At 37.9% G+C, this 17,850-nt stretch overlaps 1 protein-coding gene across 1 annotated transcript in view; it reads right to left on the bottom strand.

Annotated features, from left to right (window-relative positions):
* The window catches only part of GTDC1 (glycosyltransferase like domain containing 1), a 246,997-nt gene that overhangs the window by 15,036 nt on the left and 214,111 nt on the right, over window positions 1–17,850 (bottom strand). The window contains 1 exon segment of the mRNA XM_045559431.1: window positions 11,039–11,148. Within this exon segment, the coding sequence (XP_045415387.1) occupies window positions 11,039–11,148 (110 nt within the window).

The raw sequence follows: 17,850 nt of genomic DNA, 5'->3' as shown, positions 1-17,850 counted from the left end.
TCGAGCCTTATAAATTCCAGGATAGTGTGCATTCCGCTGCAGCATATAACTGTGATGGTTTCCATTTTACAAATGTAACAATTTAGGCAAGGAGAAATATAGCTGGAAAAGCTCACTAGTTGGATCCAGATATTCACTCTCTGTTGTGCTGCTTTCTGTCACAGATTCCTGCTCTGATAGGCATTGCAGGAAATAGAAATGTTAAAACAGGCAGGCCTTCCACCATAGTCCTTTATTGGGGAAAATATTATCTTGACCATACCACACTACAAATCATGACCATGTACAACTATAGGAATTCAAAGCTATGTATAACAGCTACATTCTAAGATTTCCTATCAGCCCTAACTCATTTAGGCTTTTAGAAGCTTTCAAAACTAGAGTCTGTTCTAAAATTCTGTCTTGATCTTTTCCTTAATTAATTAATTTCCTTGTGTCTTTCCCAAGGACACATTTCTCATAAACTTTGAGGACAGTTTATGAAAATGAAAGAGCATTTTTCCCCAGTAATGTTTTCAGAGTTATAACTTTTGAGAACAATTTCTTGAGAGATGTTTTGGGAGTTGTATTCTGGAACATATTATCTTCATGGTCTTCTCCCAATAGGATGGATAAATAATCTTGCCTTAAGAGTTGCATGGAATCTGCTGGTTTCAGTAGAAATGACAAACATTTCACTTATAGAAGCTGCAGGAGTAGACTTTAAGCCCAGAGATGGCACGCCTGGGAATGACCATAGGAAAAAGACTGATTCTCACGGACACACTGAGGAAAAGAGTGAGTTATTATCAGTTACTCAGGATTCTCCTGAACATGTGGGAGGGAAGGGCATCAGGAGAAAAAGGGAAGGAGAGCTTCACAGGTACTGAATGGGAACCTTGCCCTTGTCAGGCTATCAGTGAAAGCTGGGCCAGGGTAGCCTGGCCTTCTAACTAGGAGTGCTGCTGACTCCTCCGTTTCGCAAGTTGTACTCTTCACCTACAAAGTGTCTTCTGGTCAGTTACACTATGGCCCCATTATGTCAGCCAAGTGACAAGTGATCATTGTGCAGTCTGACATGTGCTTTGTAACTGATGGAATGAGCATGGGTGCTATGAAGCAATAAGGAAGGGAAGGGAAACATAAGGTATAGGACAAGAAGCAACATTAGAGTTGGAATTTTGCCAGGTGGAGAAAGGGTATGAGTGTGTTTATGTTGGGGGGAGAGGGGAGAGGAATTTAAGCAACAAATAACAAAAGACATGGAGGGAGTAACAGCACAGATGTATTCAAGAAATGGCAAAAAGAACTAGAATTCATGAGGAATTAGGCTGGGGTCAGATTTTGAAGAGCTTCACTTGCTACAAAGGAAATTTAGGTTCACTCAGCAGAAAATCTATGAGACAGATACCGATTGCTATACTATGATGACTCTCTTCTTAGATGCTCTGGGTTTAGAAAGAACCCTGAAAATGAAGGATGGAGGAATTGAATATCAAAGTGTCCCAAATTTAGGACACCAATCTGAAGCCTTTGTAGGAGTCAAAGTCCCAGCAGATAAGGATAAGAGCAGGAAATGAGGCCAGAGAAACAGAGTGAGGCACAGGATCAAGAAAGAATAGGATCTGAGTGACCTGCTGACTATGGGGTAGTAGAGAAGGAAATGAGGGAAAGATAACTTTTGTCATCTGTTTTTTCTTTCTTGGAATTATTTCCACGGCATACAGTCTCTGGGATGAAATTACTGAGTCAAGCCAAGGGTACAGTCATTCATATGGCTCAGGAAAAATAATTTACATTGCCATCACCAGACATGTAGATGTTGCCCCACAGGTTGGCTAGTCTTAGTTACAATATGTCTTTACTTTTATTGCTTTGGTCAATGCAACTGCTCTCTCCTATTAACAAATTCTTTGGATTTACCTGTATTCCATTACTGGTAAAATTAAAGATTTTTTTCCTAAAATTTGCTTTAGTATTTATTTCTTCTGATGTCATCATCTCTTTTGCTTATTAGCTGTGTGACCTTGGGCAAGTTATTTAACTAAAGCCTTAGGACCCTCACCCATACATAGGGGAGAGTACTTATACTCACTGAGGGGACTGTCATGATATAAAATAAGATACCAGAGTAAAAGCCTAGCCCTGGCTTGGCACAGAGTAAGAATTCAGTAGATTACTGTACTTTATTATAATAAAGTGTTGATGCTGCTGCAAACCTTTACCTATAATATATATTTAGAATATATGCTTCATTTCTTTTATGTCCAAATATACTCATACAAGAAATGAAGCATATATTCTCTATTTATATATATTTTAAACACATAAATATATATAAAATTTGTTTTTTTGCTTTTATAGAAGTTATTTATCTTACTCCATTTCTTATTTCCACTAAAAATATTATATTCTTGAGCTAGGATAAGTATGTTATTAAATTTTATTATCCTAAGCTTGTCAGATATTTTATATATATATCATATATATCTCATATATATAAAAAACAGTTGGGTTTATTTCTGAATTCTTCATTTCTGTCCATTTTTCTGCTTTCATGTTTTTGACTCTGTAATGCACTCCTTTAAAAGTTTTCACCTCATACATGTTCTGAATCTGGTAGCACATATTTTCCTTCATGGTTCCTTTGTAAGTGATTTCTTTGATAGTTTGCTCATTCATTTATTTATTTTGTTTGGATTTTAGAACTGCTTTGTGAAGATACATAAAGCAAAATTCTGGTATCTTAATTGGAACCTTGTTAAATTCATAAATTATCTTAAGAGATAATGTCATTTCTATTATAGCATTTATTCTTTTGTCAAGAGCTTATATGTCTACATTTATTTGAATCTTCCTTACTTTTCCCATTATGTTTTGTTGTTTACTTTATTTGAGCAAAGTACTGGGAGACTCAGCTATAATTTGGGGATGGTAGTACTTGTTTGATCATCTAAATCACTACACTGCTGTTAGGGTTGCTCGTAAGCATTATGAAATATATTCAGAATTATTTAAAATGTTACAATACAAACAAGGATATATTACAATAAAATGCAATTTCATAAACAATTTTGTTTCCCAATCAGTAAGATTCTAGAGGGAAGGAACCATGTCTTCTTCTTGTGACACCCACAATACTTTACATGGTGCCAGACCACAACAGAAACTCAATAAATAATTCTATGTTAGGGGAATGAATAGTGATAAAATTAAAAAAAATTACAAGGAAAAGAAATAGGTTTAGGTAATAGTATAGTCTCGAGAGAATGAGTTCATTTAATTTTACTAGTATATTTACTTCATCTCAATATAGTCTTATAACTCAATATTGATAATATATTAATAGATTTCCTTCTGCTGAGCTCTCTTTGTAGCAAAATTTTAAACCTTTATATTACTGAGATATAAGTTATTTGTGTTCCTAGAACCTTTCTAGTATTTCCCCCTTAGTGCAGCTACTCTGCTGAAAATGAGATAGTAGCTGGGAGTTTAGTGAAGGAGGAGATGGGAGGGGAGGGAAATGTTATATAATTATCCAACATTTGACTCCAGAGCTAAGAATCAGAAATATGCCAAGATCACAGTAATAACCATTGTCATGCCAGATACTAACCAGAAGCTTTGCACATACTGTTCTTAACCTCAAATTAAAGGTGAACCAGAAAGACTTCTATCTGCCAAAACCATAGTTCAGATTTTAGTTTCCTTGCAACCTTTTCTGGCTGCCCTCATGTCTAAAGCTAAAACTCCTCCCACCGTGCCTGCAGTATGGAAAGAAGAAACCTCATGTAAGGCTTTGTTCACAGAAAAGAATATTTTGTTTATAATTACCATTTGTGGGAAATTATTAAGTATACAAAACACATTCCATTGATTTGATATTTCAAGTACTTCGCTTTTTTTTTTTTTTTTTAAGCATCTCAAGGGCTAACAGTGTGACCTTATCATGAGAACTGGCCAAAACTCAAATATTTGCATTGAGGAGCTTCTAGGCTTTTTGGTTCATTTGTAACATGGAGTCTTATGCAAATGCTTTATGTAGCAGAATGACCTTTTAATTTTCTGAATAAAAATAAAATGAACTTTTAAGGTATAGCATCATTAATGTATCCTTTGGATCCTAAATGCATTAAAAGCTCACTCCATATACAAACTCTGAAGGGAAGTCAGTCCATGAGTCTTATAATAAAATCTGCATAGTAGTTTAGAAAGCACTTTCCCTCAAATTATCTAATTGTGCTGAAATCCTCATTATAACTCACTGAAGTGGATAGGGCAGGTGGTTTTATTATTATTTCCCTTACCCATCTCCTTTTCAGTGCATGGATGGATTAACTGAGGTTAACCTAGAAAGCTACAGGACCCAGTCTTAAACCTGGTTTGCTGACTTTAATTCCTACAAATCAGAATTTCTCAATCTGGACACTACTGACATTTTAGGTTGGATAATTCTTTCTTGTGGAGGCTGTCCTGTGCATTGCAGGATGTCTAGCAGCACCCTGGCTTCTACCTACTGGATGCCAGGAGCACCATCCCCTTGCCCAACAATCTTGACAACGAAAAATGTCTCTGGACATTGCCAAATGTCCCCAGGGGGAAGGTGGGGGGAACCACCCAGGCTGACAACCACTAGAAGCTTTTCAAAATGCCAAGTCACGTGTCAGTGATAATGAACTCCATTTCTACAGAGACCCCTCTACTTCATATCTGCTCAGCCCTACAGGACACAGTTGCTAGATATGTCTTCAGATACCAGCTGGATTGCTTCCTGCAAGAATACTGCAGGCAATATAGTAGTCCCCCTTATCCGTGGGGGATAAATTCCAAGACCCCCACTAGATGCCTGAAACTGTCGATAGTACTGAACCCTATATATACAGTGTTTTTTCCTATATGTATGATACAGTGTGAATGTTGGTCCTCTCTGAAACTCATGTTGAACATCCCTAGTGTACCAGTATTAAGAGATAGGAGGCTTTAAGAGGTGATTCATGGGTTAGTGGATTAATGAGTTAACGGATTAATAGGTTATCTTGGAGTGGGCTAGTTATCAGGAGAGTGAGTCTGTTATAAAAGCCAGTTTGGCATGTACCCCGTGATGTCCCGCACTGCCTCCGGACTCGCAGAAGTCCCCGCCAGCAAGAAGGCCCTTGCCTAGAGGGCACTGGAACCGGAAGAGTTTTGTCATACAGGACAATAAAAAAGTAAGATGGGTAATCAGGCAACTCAAAAGAAAGAGGTTTTCCTTTTCAATAAAGCATCCTCAAGCCTTAAAAAAAAAAAAAAAAAAAAAAGGCTCTTGCCAGATGCAGAATCTAGACCCTGGACTTTCCAGCCTTCAGAACTGTATGACATAAATTTCTTTTCTTTGAAATTACCCAGTCTCAGGTATTTAATTACAGCAACATAAAATAGACTCAGATAACACACATATAAGGGCTGTCCAGAAAGTATCCAGCCATGTAATATGAAAAATTATCAAAATTATGGCTGAATACTTTTCAGATAGCCCTCGTACCTAGGATAAACTTTAATTTATAAATTAGCCACAGTAAGAGATTAACAACAATAACTAATAATGACATATAACAATTATAACAATATACTGTAATATAAGTTATGTGCAGTGTTCTCTTTCTCTCTCAGAATATCTTGTTGTATTATACTCGCTTCTTTTTGGACTACATTTGACCGTGGGTAACTGAAACCATCGAAAGTGAAATCGTGGATAAGGGGGGACTATTGCACTGTCATATTTGTTAAGAGTGCTTCACTCATCTGGGATTGCCTCACTCAGATTAAGGTAGGTACCTTGGCTAGGCTACATTTTTTTCTCTGATGAGCCACAGACCAGGATGTATATTAAAGAGCTGTAGTGATCATTAGTGCAGTTCACCAAATACTTCTGTTCTCCTGCATTCCGGGAACAAAGCAGCATTGCATTTCCTGGCCCTCTTTATTGTTGGGCAGTGGCTTGCAACAAGTTCTGTCCAAAGAGTTGAATGGGACCTCATGTCATGTCTAGGCCAGAGCATTTAATTGCTGATGAGAGAACCTCCTGAGCTTTCTTTTCCTTCTGCTATGGTCATTGGTCATGTTTGAGATAGTGGGTGCTTGAGTCTCTCTGTGAGTTTTGGGCCTCTAAGTGACAATAATGAGCAGAACACTCCTGGTCATCTGCAGTAAACATAGAGCATGAATCTTATGTGTTTTAAGCCACTGAAATTTTAAAGTTGTCTGTTACGTTAGCATAACCCAGCTTACTCTAATGTAAGAACTCAAAGATGAAGAACAAAAAGATTACATTAAATTAAGATCATCTATATTAAAATAGAAAATATGATACAAAACCACCTAAACTTGCATGGTCTCAGGGTCTGTCCTGAAAACTCTACTTTCATTCTCTTTAGTATTCAAAAATTGTTCCAGTGGGTTTCTATATACCTAATAAGGTATGTAAATTGTGCTATTCTATTATGCCAAACTCACTTTTTCATTCATTCAAATAATAGTTATTGAACACTAAATATGTTCCAAGTGTTATTTGGGATCTTTTTCATTTTGCATTGCTTTTGACACCTTTCTTGTGATGAAGATAAACAGAAGAAAGAAGAGGGAATCCACTTTACCATCTAAGGGAGGGAGATATTTAGGAAATGAATTTGAGGGGTGCGTATGTGTGTGTGTGTATGTGTGTTTAACTTTCCATTTACAAAGAGACTACCAGAGAAAATGGAAATGATTTCACATGAATGGCCAGAAATTTTCCCCCATTATCATCTCCTGCTTTCTTACCTGTAAAACAGGGATGATTTCAGAGATTTCCAGGTAGAGCATAGGCTCAGCATTAGCCTTGGAGGTGGAGTGACGAGGTTTCATTTGTGGCTTCCTAATTGACTGGGTGGGTGGTCTCAGGCAAGTGACTTAACCTCCCTGTGCCTCATTTTTCTCAGCTATAAATGGTAATTCCAACAGTGCCTAACTCAGGGCTATTGCACAGAGACTAAACAAGGCAATGCATAAAAGGCTTAGAATAGTGCCTGGCACATGCTAAGTGTTCAAGAAATGTCAGTTCCAGCATTTTTAAGGAATGTTCTAGTAAGTAATGAATAAAGCACTGAAGTGGGACTAAAAGTTCCAAATGTCATAGAACATGCCCACTTTATTCACCCTTTCATCCTAAATGTTTAACACAGTGCTTGGTACAAAGAAGATATTTAGAAAACCTTTACTGAACAAATATAGCACTGATGAGGGATGAGAAGAACCAACTCCCAGGTTTACTCCTAACCTCACCACTGTCTACTTCCTGTTGACCCACTGTGCCCAGCTCAGAGGCCCTGTGAAAGTCACTGACTCTCTAGATACCTCTCCTCTTTTGCAAAATGAAAGGATGACACAAAAGAGCTATAAACTATAGAGCCATAATGTATAACTGATAATCTGAATTCTAATGCACTTTCCAAAAAAAGATGATAAAAACCTTATAACAATATAATTTTTACTCAAAAATAATCAACAGTATGGACACTCTACAGAGTTGCTGTAGTATAGTTTTAGAATTTTCAAAAGAAATTTAATACTGATTGTTTGCTTCATCAAAAAGGGCAGTAAAACTTGCTGGCACTAATGCTATCACTCCCGGTGGCTACTTTTCCCCAAGACTTCTGCAGAGAGGGACAGAGAATGAGGCTGGATAAAGAGTAATTAATGGTCCTGCTGTCATATATTAAACTTTTCTTGGTTTTCTAATCTATCTAGGCTTGTATGTGAAAGAGAAAATCTTGACTCACAGGCAGAATCATCAAAGTGACTTAAGCTTTCAGACTCAGTTCCTCTACCCATTAAATGGGATAATAATGCCTACTTCATTGGGATTATCATGAATATTACATGAAACAATCACAGAAAGGACCAGGAAAGAAGCAAACTTTCAATTAATGGTAGCTACTAAAAGCACAGTAATAATTATTATTGCAGTTATTTACAAGAAAACCACTTCCCTATAAATGTTAACAGTGTTGAGTACAATTCTTTTGGCTGGTATCACATGGTATATAAGTTGGTTTTAAGATCTGAGCTTTAGATTTGCTAATATAGTACCAAGAAGAGACAACAGCCAAAGAAATGCCTGCCTGCTAGGCGACCGTTTCTGTGGGAGAGCTAGTTAAGAGAACAGGGGTGCTGGATGGTGAACTGGGGAAAACATTAATGTTTAAAGTTAGAGAAGCAGTTGAGTCAGAAAACAAGAACATGAAAAGGCAGCACAGCATAGTGGTTAAAGCACTACCTAGCTGTGTGTGGCCTTGCTTAAATTCTCTGTGCCTCAGTTTCTCCACCTGGGAAAAAATGGAGACAGTAATACAGAACAGGATGGTTACAAAGAGTTAAAGAGCTAATATTTGTCAACAGCTTAGAACAAATACAGCAAGTGCAATATATATAAGTATTTGTAAAATAAATCAGAGGGGCTGTAAGAATGGCTGAAGTTACACAGAATGGCCTGTTGGGAAACCTTTGGAGCAGAGAGCAGCAAAGCGGCCTTCCAAGGGCACAACCTGGAAAGCTACCAGGCTCATTCATCCATTCAATGCTTGGGCTCTTCCTCTGTGCAAGGTGAAGTGCTGTGGCCGTGAGGAGTTGATTCATATTTGAAATGACAGAGATGGAGCCGTGGCTGAAGCAGAAAGGAGCCCCAGCCGAGACTGGAGTACAGAGACAGGTACATAGACAACATGCCATCCCTTCCTGTGGGCTTCCACAGCACTTCCCAAGTATGTCTCAGCATCCTAGTTACCTGTTAATTATATATGTGTCTCCCCAGGACAGAGCGCCCTGAGCGGGACACTGCATCCTCTTCACTGTAGAATCCCCTTTTCACAGTGCTCAGTAAGTCTGCGTTGAAGTGGAGCCAAAGTGTGCACTAAGACTGGACCTGTCATTGCTGAGCACGAGGTGCATGTTGCTCTAAATAGCTCAAGGTCAATGTGTGGGAGGGGAGAGCTGGGAGCCCAAGAATATGTCCCTTTGAGTAGAAATCTAGGCTTCTTTGTAGTGGTGGTTTCAAATCACCCAGTGGTAAAAGTGGCTCAGAAGTCTCCGCGGAGGGATTTCCTTGAGACTCTTTTCTCAGTTCATCCACAAACACCTCAAAACTGGCACAAACAAAACTGAACTCACCAGCTTTGCCAATGAGCAGAGTTTTCCTTTCCTTCTTTCCCTACAGCCATCCGTCTACCAAATTCTTTTCTGTGTTTTCCTGGGAACAGCCCTCTCATACAAGCCCTCTCTCTCTCACTAACCCCTCTGCTACCACATCACAGAAATCACACTTGGGTCACCACCCCAGGGGCTTACAGAGATTCTGCCTACGTATCATTGCTAGACAGAGCTTCCTAAAAACAAGTTTCATCACATTTCTTCCCTGCTCAAGATCTAGGCTCCCTACTCCTTACCTGTACCTAATCTACTTTGGTTATCAAGATCCTGCAGATTCTGGCCCTACCCTACCGGTGTAATGTACCTATCAACTTACTAAGGTCTGCATGTAGGATCTTCTGTTCTGTTTAGATTAGTGACCTCACAGCACTAATCATTGAAGTTTTTCTCTCATTTCAACCCAGTATCTAAAATGTTGGCTCCTATGTGCTCAGCCCATGTCATTTCCCCTTTTGGAAGAACTTAATTCTTCTTTTCAGGCTATTCAAGTGCCACCCCTTCAATTAACACTCTAAGTCACCTGTGTCATGACTAACATGGAATTATCTTATGTTTCACTCTTTGTTTCCTATGCACATGCACAAGTGTTCCCTCCTCAACAAAACCATGAATCCCTTGAGGGCAGGGAATTTATATTATTTTTAACCATTATCTAGTAAGTAGTCACTTACCTCCAGCATTGTGTCAGGTGTCGCACTGGGCTTTGCAGCATAGCGACAAACAAGATAGACACAGTCCCTCTCCTCCTAGCACCCATATTCTAGTATATATGTACGTGTGCATAAGTGTGAAATGAAAAATGTACACATATAGTTTGACATTGAGGTAAGCACCATGAAGACAAAGTATGGAGTGCTGAGAGACCACGACAAAGCTTCATATTGAAAGAAAATGCCCCCAAGGGCATTGTGCAAAGGTCTACAGAAGCCAGGTGCCTTAGGGGAACTGAGACAGGTCAGTATCCACAGCTGCAGATGGCAGGTGAGCCACCTGAGACAAGGCTACCCAGGTACAGGCTGAACACAGTTCCTGACATTGCACTAGACTCAAGAAGTACTTGCTAAGTGACAGGAAGCTTTAGGAGGTCCTTAGGAGTCACAATGCACAATGGCAAAGGTCATTTTTGAAATTTTATGGCTTGTGGATTTGGTTTTCAAACAATACTGAACACCCAAAACTTAAAAAAACACAAATACTTGAACACTTATGAAAAGTCTGAGAATGCTCATTTTACTGACCCAAACATGACCAGTGAGGATGAAGGGTAAAGGAAATGGCCCTGAAAAGGCTCCACATGGCATTAAGCATGACAGGATCTGTTACTACCAGTTTCCCACTTTTGTCTTTCTCCAGTTCAATAAAAAAGGCATGGACCAATGATAACTGTGATATGGACTGTGGTCCAGTCCCCATTACAAGTTAGATGCCAAAATGCTCTACACAGGCCACCTAACAGACGGTAATGTATTTCAGCCATTGCCAACGTGAGCAGGATTCAAACCAGTGACCCCAGAGGCAAGAGGTTGTACATCCAATTACAAATTCCCACTTTCCTTAAGTGTTAAGATGCCTAAAGCAATATATTTTATTTACATCAAGATGCATTGTATAAACTATATTTGATAAAAGAGATGACTTCACGTTCTCAACTTAAATCAAAGAATGCTTACTTAAGTATTTTTTTTAATTGAATCAGACTTTAATGCCATCGTATAATCTTTTGGTTAACAGTGCTCATCTTGATTCTTCTCACAAAGGGAAACATGGAAATTAATTCTTCAGTTGTAGAGCTTATGTCATCTATAAAAATATACATGAGAAAATTCAAAAGAGGTACCTGGGACATCTGTGAAGGTTTCTCCAAGGACAGAGACGTGAAAATTGAGTCCTAAGTCCTTAAGATGCATTAATACCTTAAAAAAACTTTCTGGATCTTTATCATGCTCCCTGGAAACAAACACACAAAACATAACTTGTGTTACCTTAGGGTATGTGTCAGGAAAAGCGGTTTCACTTCTCACAGTAGCAAATCTTTTTGTGGTCTATTGGGGGTTAGGGGAGCCTCTGGCATCCAGAGATTTCTCCCTACAACCTTACATTGCAGTATCAGCAGTGACTGTTTTCAAGTCTGCAAACTTCTCTATTATGATTAAAACCCAGTTTTACTGAAGTTTTAAGGCTTTGTGGCCTTTTGTTCAAGGAGAAATCTGCCTTGTTTTTCACATCTTAAGGTTATACTATAGAATGTACATTTTCCTTTTTCCTAAAATGGTTAATTTTCCACTTAACATATATTTTTTTAAAAGAACAATCTTCAAAGGATGATTCTCTACTGATTATGAGAATGTACCAAAGATGTTTTTCATTTCCATGGGTCTGAATACCTTTCTCTCACGTTTACTGAGTCCCTTTGTGCCCACGAGGCACGCACAATTTAGGGAGTGAGATTAGAGACCCTCTCACTAATCTCTCATTTTAAATAATTGAATGAAGAATTATAAATACATCAAAAGGGGATAGGTCTGGGTCTATGTCCGCTGAGCATTAACTTAGGAGTGGAGTTATGCAACATATAAAAGAATAATAATAAAGATAATTCTTTCATTTAGTAGAGGCTTTGAAACACATGGATTATTTTGTGTTTGTTTAGCTTGTCAGTCTTCTTTGTAAATGACAGAATGAGAGGGTAAAGGACACTAAAATTAAAGAAAAAATCTCTAATTCAACAAATCATATTAAGATGAAATGAGTTTTTTTTTAACATCCTAAGGTGTGAATATTTCAGTATTTCTTGCATTTAATTACACTGTTTTAAATTATCTTATTTCAGACAGATGTGGACCAGATGTCTTCAAAATATTTGTTTTTTTATTTATAATTCAGAATTTTAACTTCTTTTTTATATTATGGAAAAATAGTTATATATCAGCAATTGAAATTCTCATCTACCAACTAATTATGTAAAATAAATCTGTAAATTGATCAAACTGCTATACGAAATATGAAAATTACATCATTCAGAAAATCTCATGAAAAATGACATCTGCAACCCTAAATGTGTTAATTCACAATTCAGTCAATATTTTCAGTATCATGAATTAAAACAAATGCATTTTCTAATTAACATTTTAAAACAGCATTTATAATCTTATGAAATTGTAAGATCTTATAGAATTAAAATTCTATAACCATTTATTTTAAACTCTACATCTCTCAGTCTGATTTATTTCAAATAATAAAGAATGCACTGGCAAAATGTTCATTGCTTTTTAAAGTGATGTGTATTACATACATGTGCCATTGGGAAGTTTTTGGATAGTTCTTATATATACTACTATTGTGGGCAAGAACAAAGACTCAAAACAGTTTGAAAGTAAAGAATACACCATATGCTATCTTCAACCATATCAATCAAATAGCTGCCACCTAATCTATAAAATGTTCTTTTAGTCTGATTCTCTTGGAAATACTAAGATAAAAGAATGGAAACAATATAACAATATATCTTAGAGAGGGAGTAACACTATAGGGAAATCTAGCCACTCAGTTCTCTAAATTTTTCATTTTGAGTTCCAAAATTTTGGCTATGGATACCCAAGAGACTATCTATTCTAAATATTTCCTGCCCTTTTTTTTTTTTGTATTAAAGTAAAAGTAGATGAGATTTTGGGTTGGGAGGAAGTTTAATCGGGTAGAGGCTGTAGTTCTTAAAAGCTTCCAGTGTGAATATTTTCAAAGCAGCAGGCTTTATAAACTTCTATTTTCAGTGTTTCTATACAAGATAAACGCATTACAATCCTGCTGTATTCTCTAGATATTTCCTATAGGTGAACAAAAGCTTTCATATTCAAGTCACTTTGCATAAGAACACAAAAGAGATTTGTGTGAATCCCTTCTCTTTTTGTTTAAACCATAACATATGGCAGAATGTAAGGTGAGATTTTTCTTCCCCAAAATTATCCCTCAGAAAAAGAGGCATTTTAAACTAAAGTACTTATAAAGTCTCTCATAATACCAGGCACTCTCTCAACTACTTTATTTTGAACAAAGTACTGTTTAGTTAACATGCATTAGCTTGAAACAACGTCAAGTGATGAGAGTTTCGGCTAGTTTTAGCAGTCATTCACTGGACAGCACTGGTAAAAACAGAAGCAAAGGAATTTAATACTGAGTAGGTAATTATTTTGGGAGACGTGACCTAACAATTCTAAGTGCTGGATGTTGTTGAAAACAAGTATTTTAAAGACCACTAAAAAAAGTAATAGGGTAAGTGGTTACTGGAGATCACAAGTAGTAAGTGGGTTTTTATAGCTGGGGAAAAGATTTCCAGTTATGGCATCACACACAGTTTCACAAAGTCCTGCACACCAAACCACTCAGACTGAATTCCAGATGACAGGTGGTGAAAACAGGCCAGCTGCCTGAAAAGGTGGCACCATTCTGAAGTCAAGAATGTATGGGAGAGGGAGTGGGACCCAAACTGCTTCATGAAATGTTAAGAGTGGGAAAAAGCAATACTTCTAGAAATATTTCTCAGGATAATGTGCTTTAAAGTAGTATTTATGTCTAAATTAGTAGATTGCATATTACAAGTGTACATACAATTATTTCATCTGTGTCATTCAAAGTTCAATATCGTCAATTTAGCTGAAAAAATTTCTGAGTTTTCTTTTTAGAAAAATGGGAAATTGTCTAACATTCAGTCATTAAAGATGCGCACAAATATTTCGCCACAGCCATGTATCAAGGCACGATGATACTCAGTGGCAGAGTTCAATATATTTTCCTGAGTGAGGAACTCATTCTAGATATCCAATGGGTCATCCGTGGATTTTACCCCAGAATTCATGATATTAATAAACCCATTTAGCATAATATGTGAATCTATCTTAAATTCTTTTCTAAGAAATCTAATGTGAAACTCTCATATGTACGATTTTAGCATAAAGCATTAAATACATAGGATGGGGGATTTAAAGATAATATACTGAGTGCCCCTTTCTGCTAACAGCTGTCAAGTTTAAACACCCATTTAATAATATACTCAATTCTCACGACCACAATTATAGGTTTATGGGCTCACTCTTCTGTTCTCATCCATTGCTGGTAGGAATGTAAGTTGAGACCATCTTTTAGAAAGTAGTTTGGTAATGTAAATAATAACTTTTGTCCCAGTAATTCCAATTTAGAAAAGTTGTTCTATAAAATAAAGATACACATAGAAATTCAGCTACAGTATGTTCATAACAGCATTGTTTATAATGGCAACCATCTGTAAACAACCTAATGGAACGATAAATAAATATATTTTCATACACACATATGATGCAAGACCATGTAGCCATTAAAAATAATGTTGCAGAAATATACTTCTTGAAATGGAAAAATATTCAAAAAATACTGTTGGGTAAAAGGGAGATGACAGAGTAGTATGTATTATATGATCTGTTTTTGTAGGACAAATGGATGTGTGTGTCTAGAAAAGTTTGGGATGAAGTATACCAAAATGTTGACAGGGATTGTCTCTAGGAGTTGTCATAATGCTTCTTTTTTTCTCATGTTTTCTATCTTTTCTTTAAATAATCTATATAAATCATTTTAATGCTTTTAAGAAACCGTCCTTCCTTAATATTCCACCATAAAATTGTACTAATAGATGTTTTGCTTAACCTGGTAACATTTTCAGTATTTATAGCAGCACAATTCCTCCTTTCCTGTGACCCCTCTACATTTGACAGCTGCCAATCAAGCCAACTTGATTCATCACAAAACATTCCAGAAGATGAGTCAGGGTTCAAGCTTCCCCCAAATTTCCATACTCTTGAGTAGATAAGGATGAGACAGCCTGGCTGGGAATTCGTTTCTTCGCACCCCCACTATGGCAGAAGAGACCAGCGCAGAAATATTTCAAGCTTACTGGAAGCAGTAGATACAGCAAGAACAGCTTTATTCCCAAATATTATTCAGAACATTTGAAAAGCATAAACTGTTTCCATGTGTTTTTTCTTCCTATATCTGTTCTCTCTCTGTTGCATTTCCATTTAGTTTCTTAGAGCTAAATTTCTTCTTATTCCTCATTTAACATTCATTCAGTAAATATTTATTGAGGATTTCTAAGCTCTCCATACTTGTCACTTATACTGAACTGTTACCCCTTCCTAAACATACTGAATGCAATCTCTTTAATTTAGTTGCTTGCCTTGCTTGGGCAGAAAACTGGCTCTTTATGGATGGTATAGTGTTGCTAGGAGCACGCCACTCTGGATTGACAGCTCCATGAGAGAAGGATAAATATCTAAGAGCATGCAGAAGAAACTGAGTCTGCACCTGAACCAACATCTCATTGTTACCATGGCATATTCTTTCTTCTATACATTCTTTGACTTTCTGTTTCTCTCTTCCTGCATATAATACCAGCCTGTGTTAGCTGCCAGGATCACTGACTTCTCCATTGTGCTTTCTAGGGCCACAAACTTCATTTCTGTCCACATGCTTGACAAATCAATGATCAATTTTGGTTTCCCTCCATGACAGCTGCTTCTGTTTCTCAAATGGAGTGTCGTGGTGCTTCACATATAATTCAGACAGTGGGCTCATTAGCCACCAATTTCTGAACATCTCTCTTGCTTCCTTGCTCACATTTGCTCTTGCTTTCTCTCTTTTGGCAACTACCAGTGCCTCTCTTTCTCTAACCCTACAAGCCCTCCCCACTATTATTTACTTGGTGTTGACCAAGACCAAGACTATCCACTACAGCTTTCTCTTGTGCATAATGCATTCTGCCCTTTAACTTTGCTTTATTAAAACATTTTAAAATTATTATGGGTACATCATAGTTGTACAGCTTTATAGGGTACTTGTGATGCTCTCATACAGGCATACGATGTGGATTAATCAAATCAGGGTAATGGGGTATCCATCACCTCAGGCATTAACATTTCTTTGTGTTAGAAACATTCCAATTCCATGCTTTTAGTTATTTTAAGGTATACCCTAACTTGTTGTTGATTACAGTGACTTTGTGGTGCTATCAAATATTGTTCATTCTATCTAACTAACAATATTTTTGTACCCATTAACCATCCCCACTTTATTCCTCCCTCCCTCCTACCCTTCCCAGTCTCTGGTAATTGTCATTCTACTCTCTGTTTCCATAAGATCAATTGTTTTTAATATTTAGCTCCCACATATGAGTGAGAAGATGTGATTAACTTTGCTTTTTGAGGGAGGGTGAAAGGTACAGTTCAGAGAGAAATGGCTCTGCCCCTGACTAGCAATATGGCCAGTATGGCCAAGAGGTCGATTATATAACCTTGTGCAGCCTTAGTTTCTTCAGCTTTAAAATGGGATAATAATACCTACCTTGAAAAAGTTTGTTATAAGGAATGAAGAAATGCCTGGTACCCTGAAGGCATACAATATACTCTCAATTCTCTTCACCTTTTGTATTTGTGGTATTTTAATGTTAGAAATTTTTAATCAATTTATTGCATCCTCACTCCTCCAACCCTGAAGACATTCAAGATGTTTTATGTTCATTGCTTCAGGGAAGGCATGGGGGGTTGGGAGGGGGGAGGCCCCTACCACAAAAAGGGGAAGTCTTTTTGGCTGTTTATAGAAGCTAAAACCCTTGTAGAAATGGAGAGGACTTCAGACAGGTACAAGTATGTAGGCAAAATGCCACGAGAGTGTAGCATGCACCTACCCACGCTTTGTCTCCACTCCACCCCAGACAAGAAACACGAGGGACTGATGAAGAGGAGCTGAGAGGAAGGGAGCTCTGAGAGTCTCAGAAGCCCTGCATTACACTTCCTGGGCAAGGAGCCTGGGTAAGGAGCAAGATCCCAGAGAGTGAAGGTCTGAGTGTATGTCTCTAGGCAGACAGTATTGGGAACAGCCTTGAGAGATTCCTGAGTCATCGTGGGCATCAAAGTAGAAGCATGGTTTCTGTGAATGTCATGGAGGGATCACAGAGCTGCAGACAGACAGAAGCCAGGGATCCTTCGGCAGTGGCCCATGAGGATTGGGGACCAGGAAAATGGGAGACAGAGAATCTTGAATTGCTTGAGACTCCTATCATCATATTGAAACGGGCCATCGCACAGAAATTAAATTATAGAAAAATAAAATTCTAATTTATGCATATCAGGGTTTTATGCCATCTGCACATTCAAATTCTCATCTTTCTTTTTATTTTCTTTTTGCCTACCCTGCACACAAGCCAATCATCTTTTTGTTTAAGAGCAGTGGGCGGGAGAACTTTCAAAATTCAGAGTCTTGGAGTACTGTACAGCTTCCACTTTCTCTTTTCATCAGAGATCTGTATTGTCATAGTCAGTTTCCTTCTTGAAGAGAAAAGACCCCGTCTGGACAGAATGACAAGGCTGAGGGAGCCCAGATAAAAGATGGTCAGGGAAGGCTGAGCGATGAGGGGCCACCTGTTGAATATCTGGGGCACAAGAGTGTCAGGCATAGGAAGAGCAGAGGCAAAGGTCCTGGGGCAGGGATGGCTAGAGGGCATGGGCTCCACAAAGGGAGGGCAGGGCTAGAGGGGAGGGGTCCTGTGGCCTGTGTAGGCCTCAGGGAAGACTCTCAATTTTGTTTCATGCACATGAGAGGCCACTGAAGGGTGCTAAGCAGAGATACAAC

The sequence above is a fragment of the Lemur catta genome, chromosome 8, assembly GCF_020740605.2.
Source record: "Lemur catta isolate mLemCat1 chromosome 8, mLemCat1.pri, whole genome shotgun sequence".
NCBI lineage: Eukaryota > Metazoa > Chordata > Mammalia > Primates > Lemuridae > Lemur > Lemur catta.
This window is presented reverse-complemented; position numbering and strand designations above follow the sequence as displayed.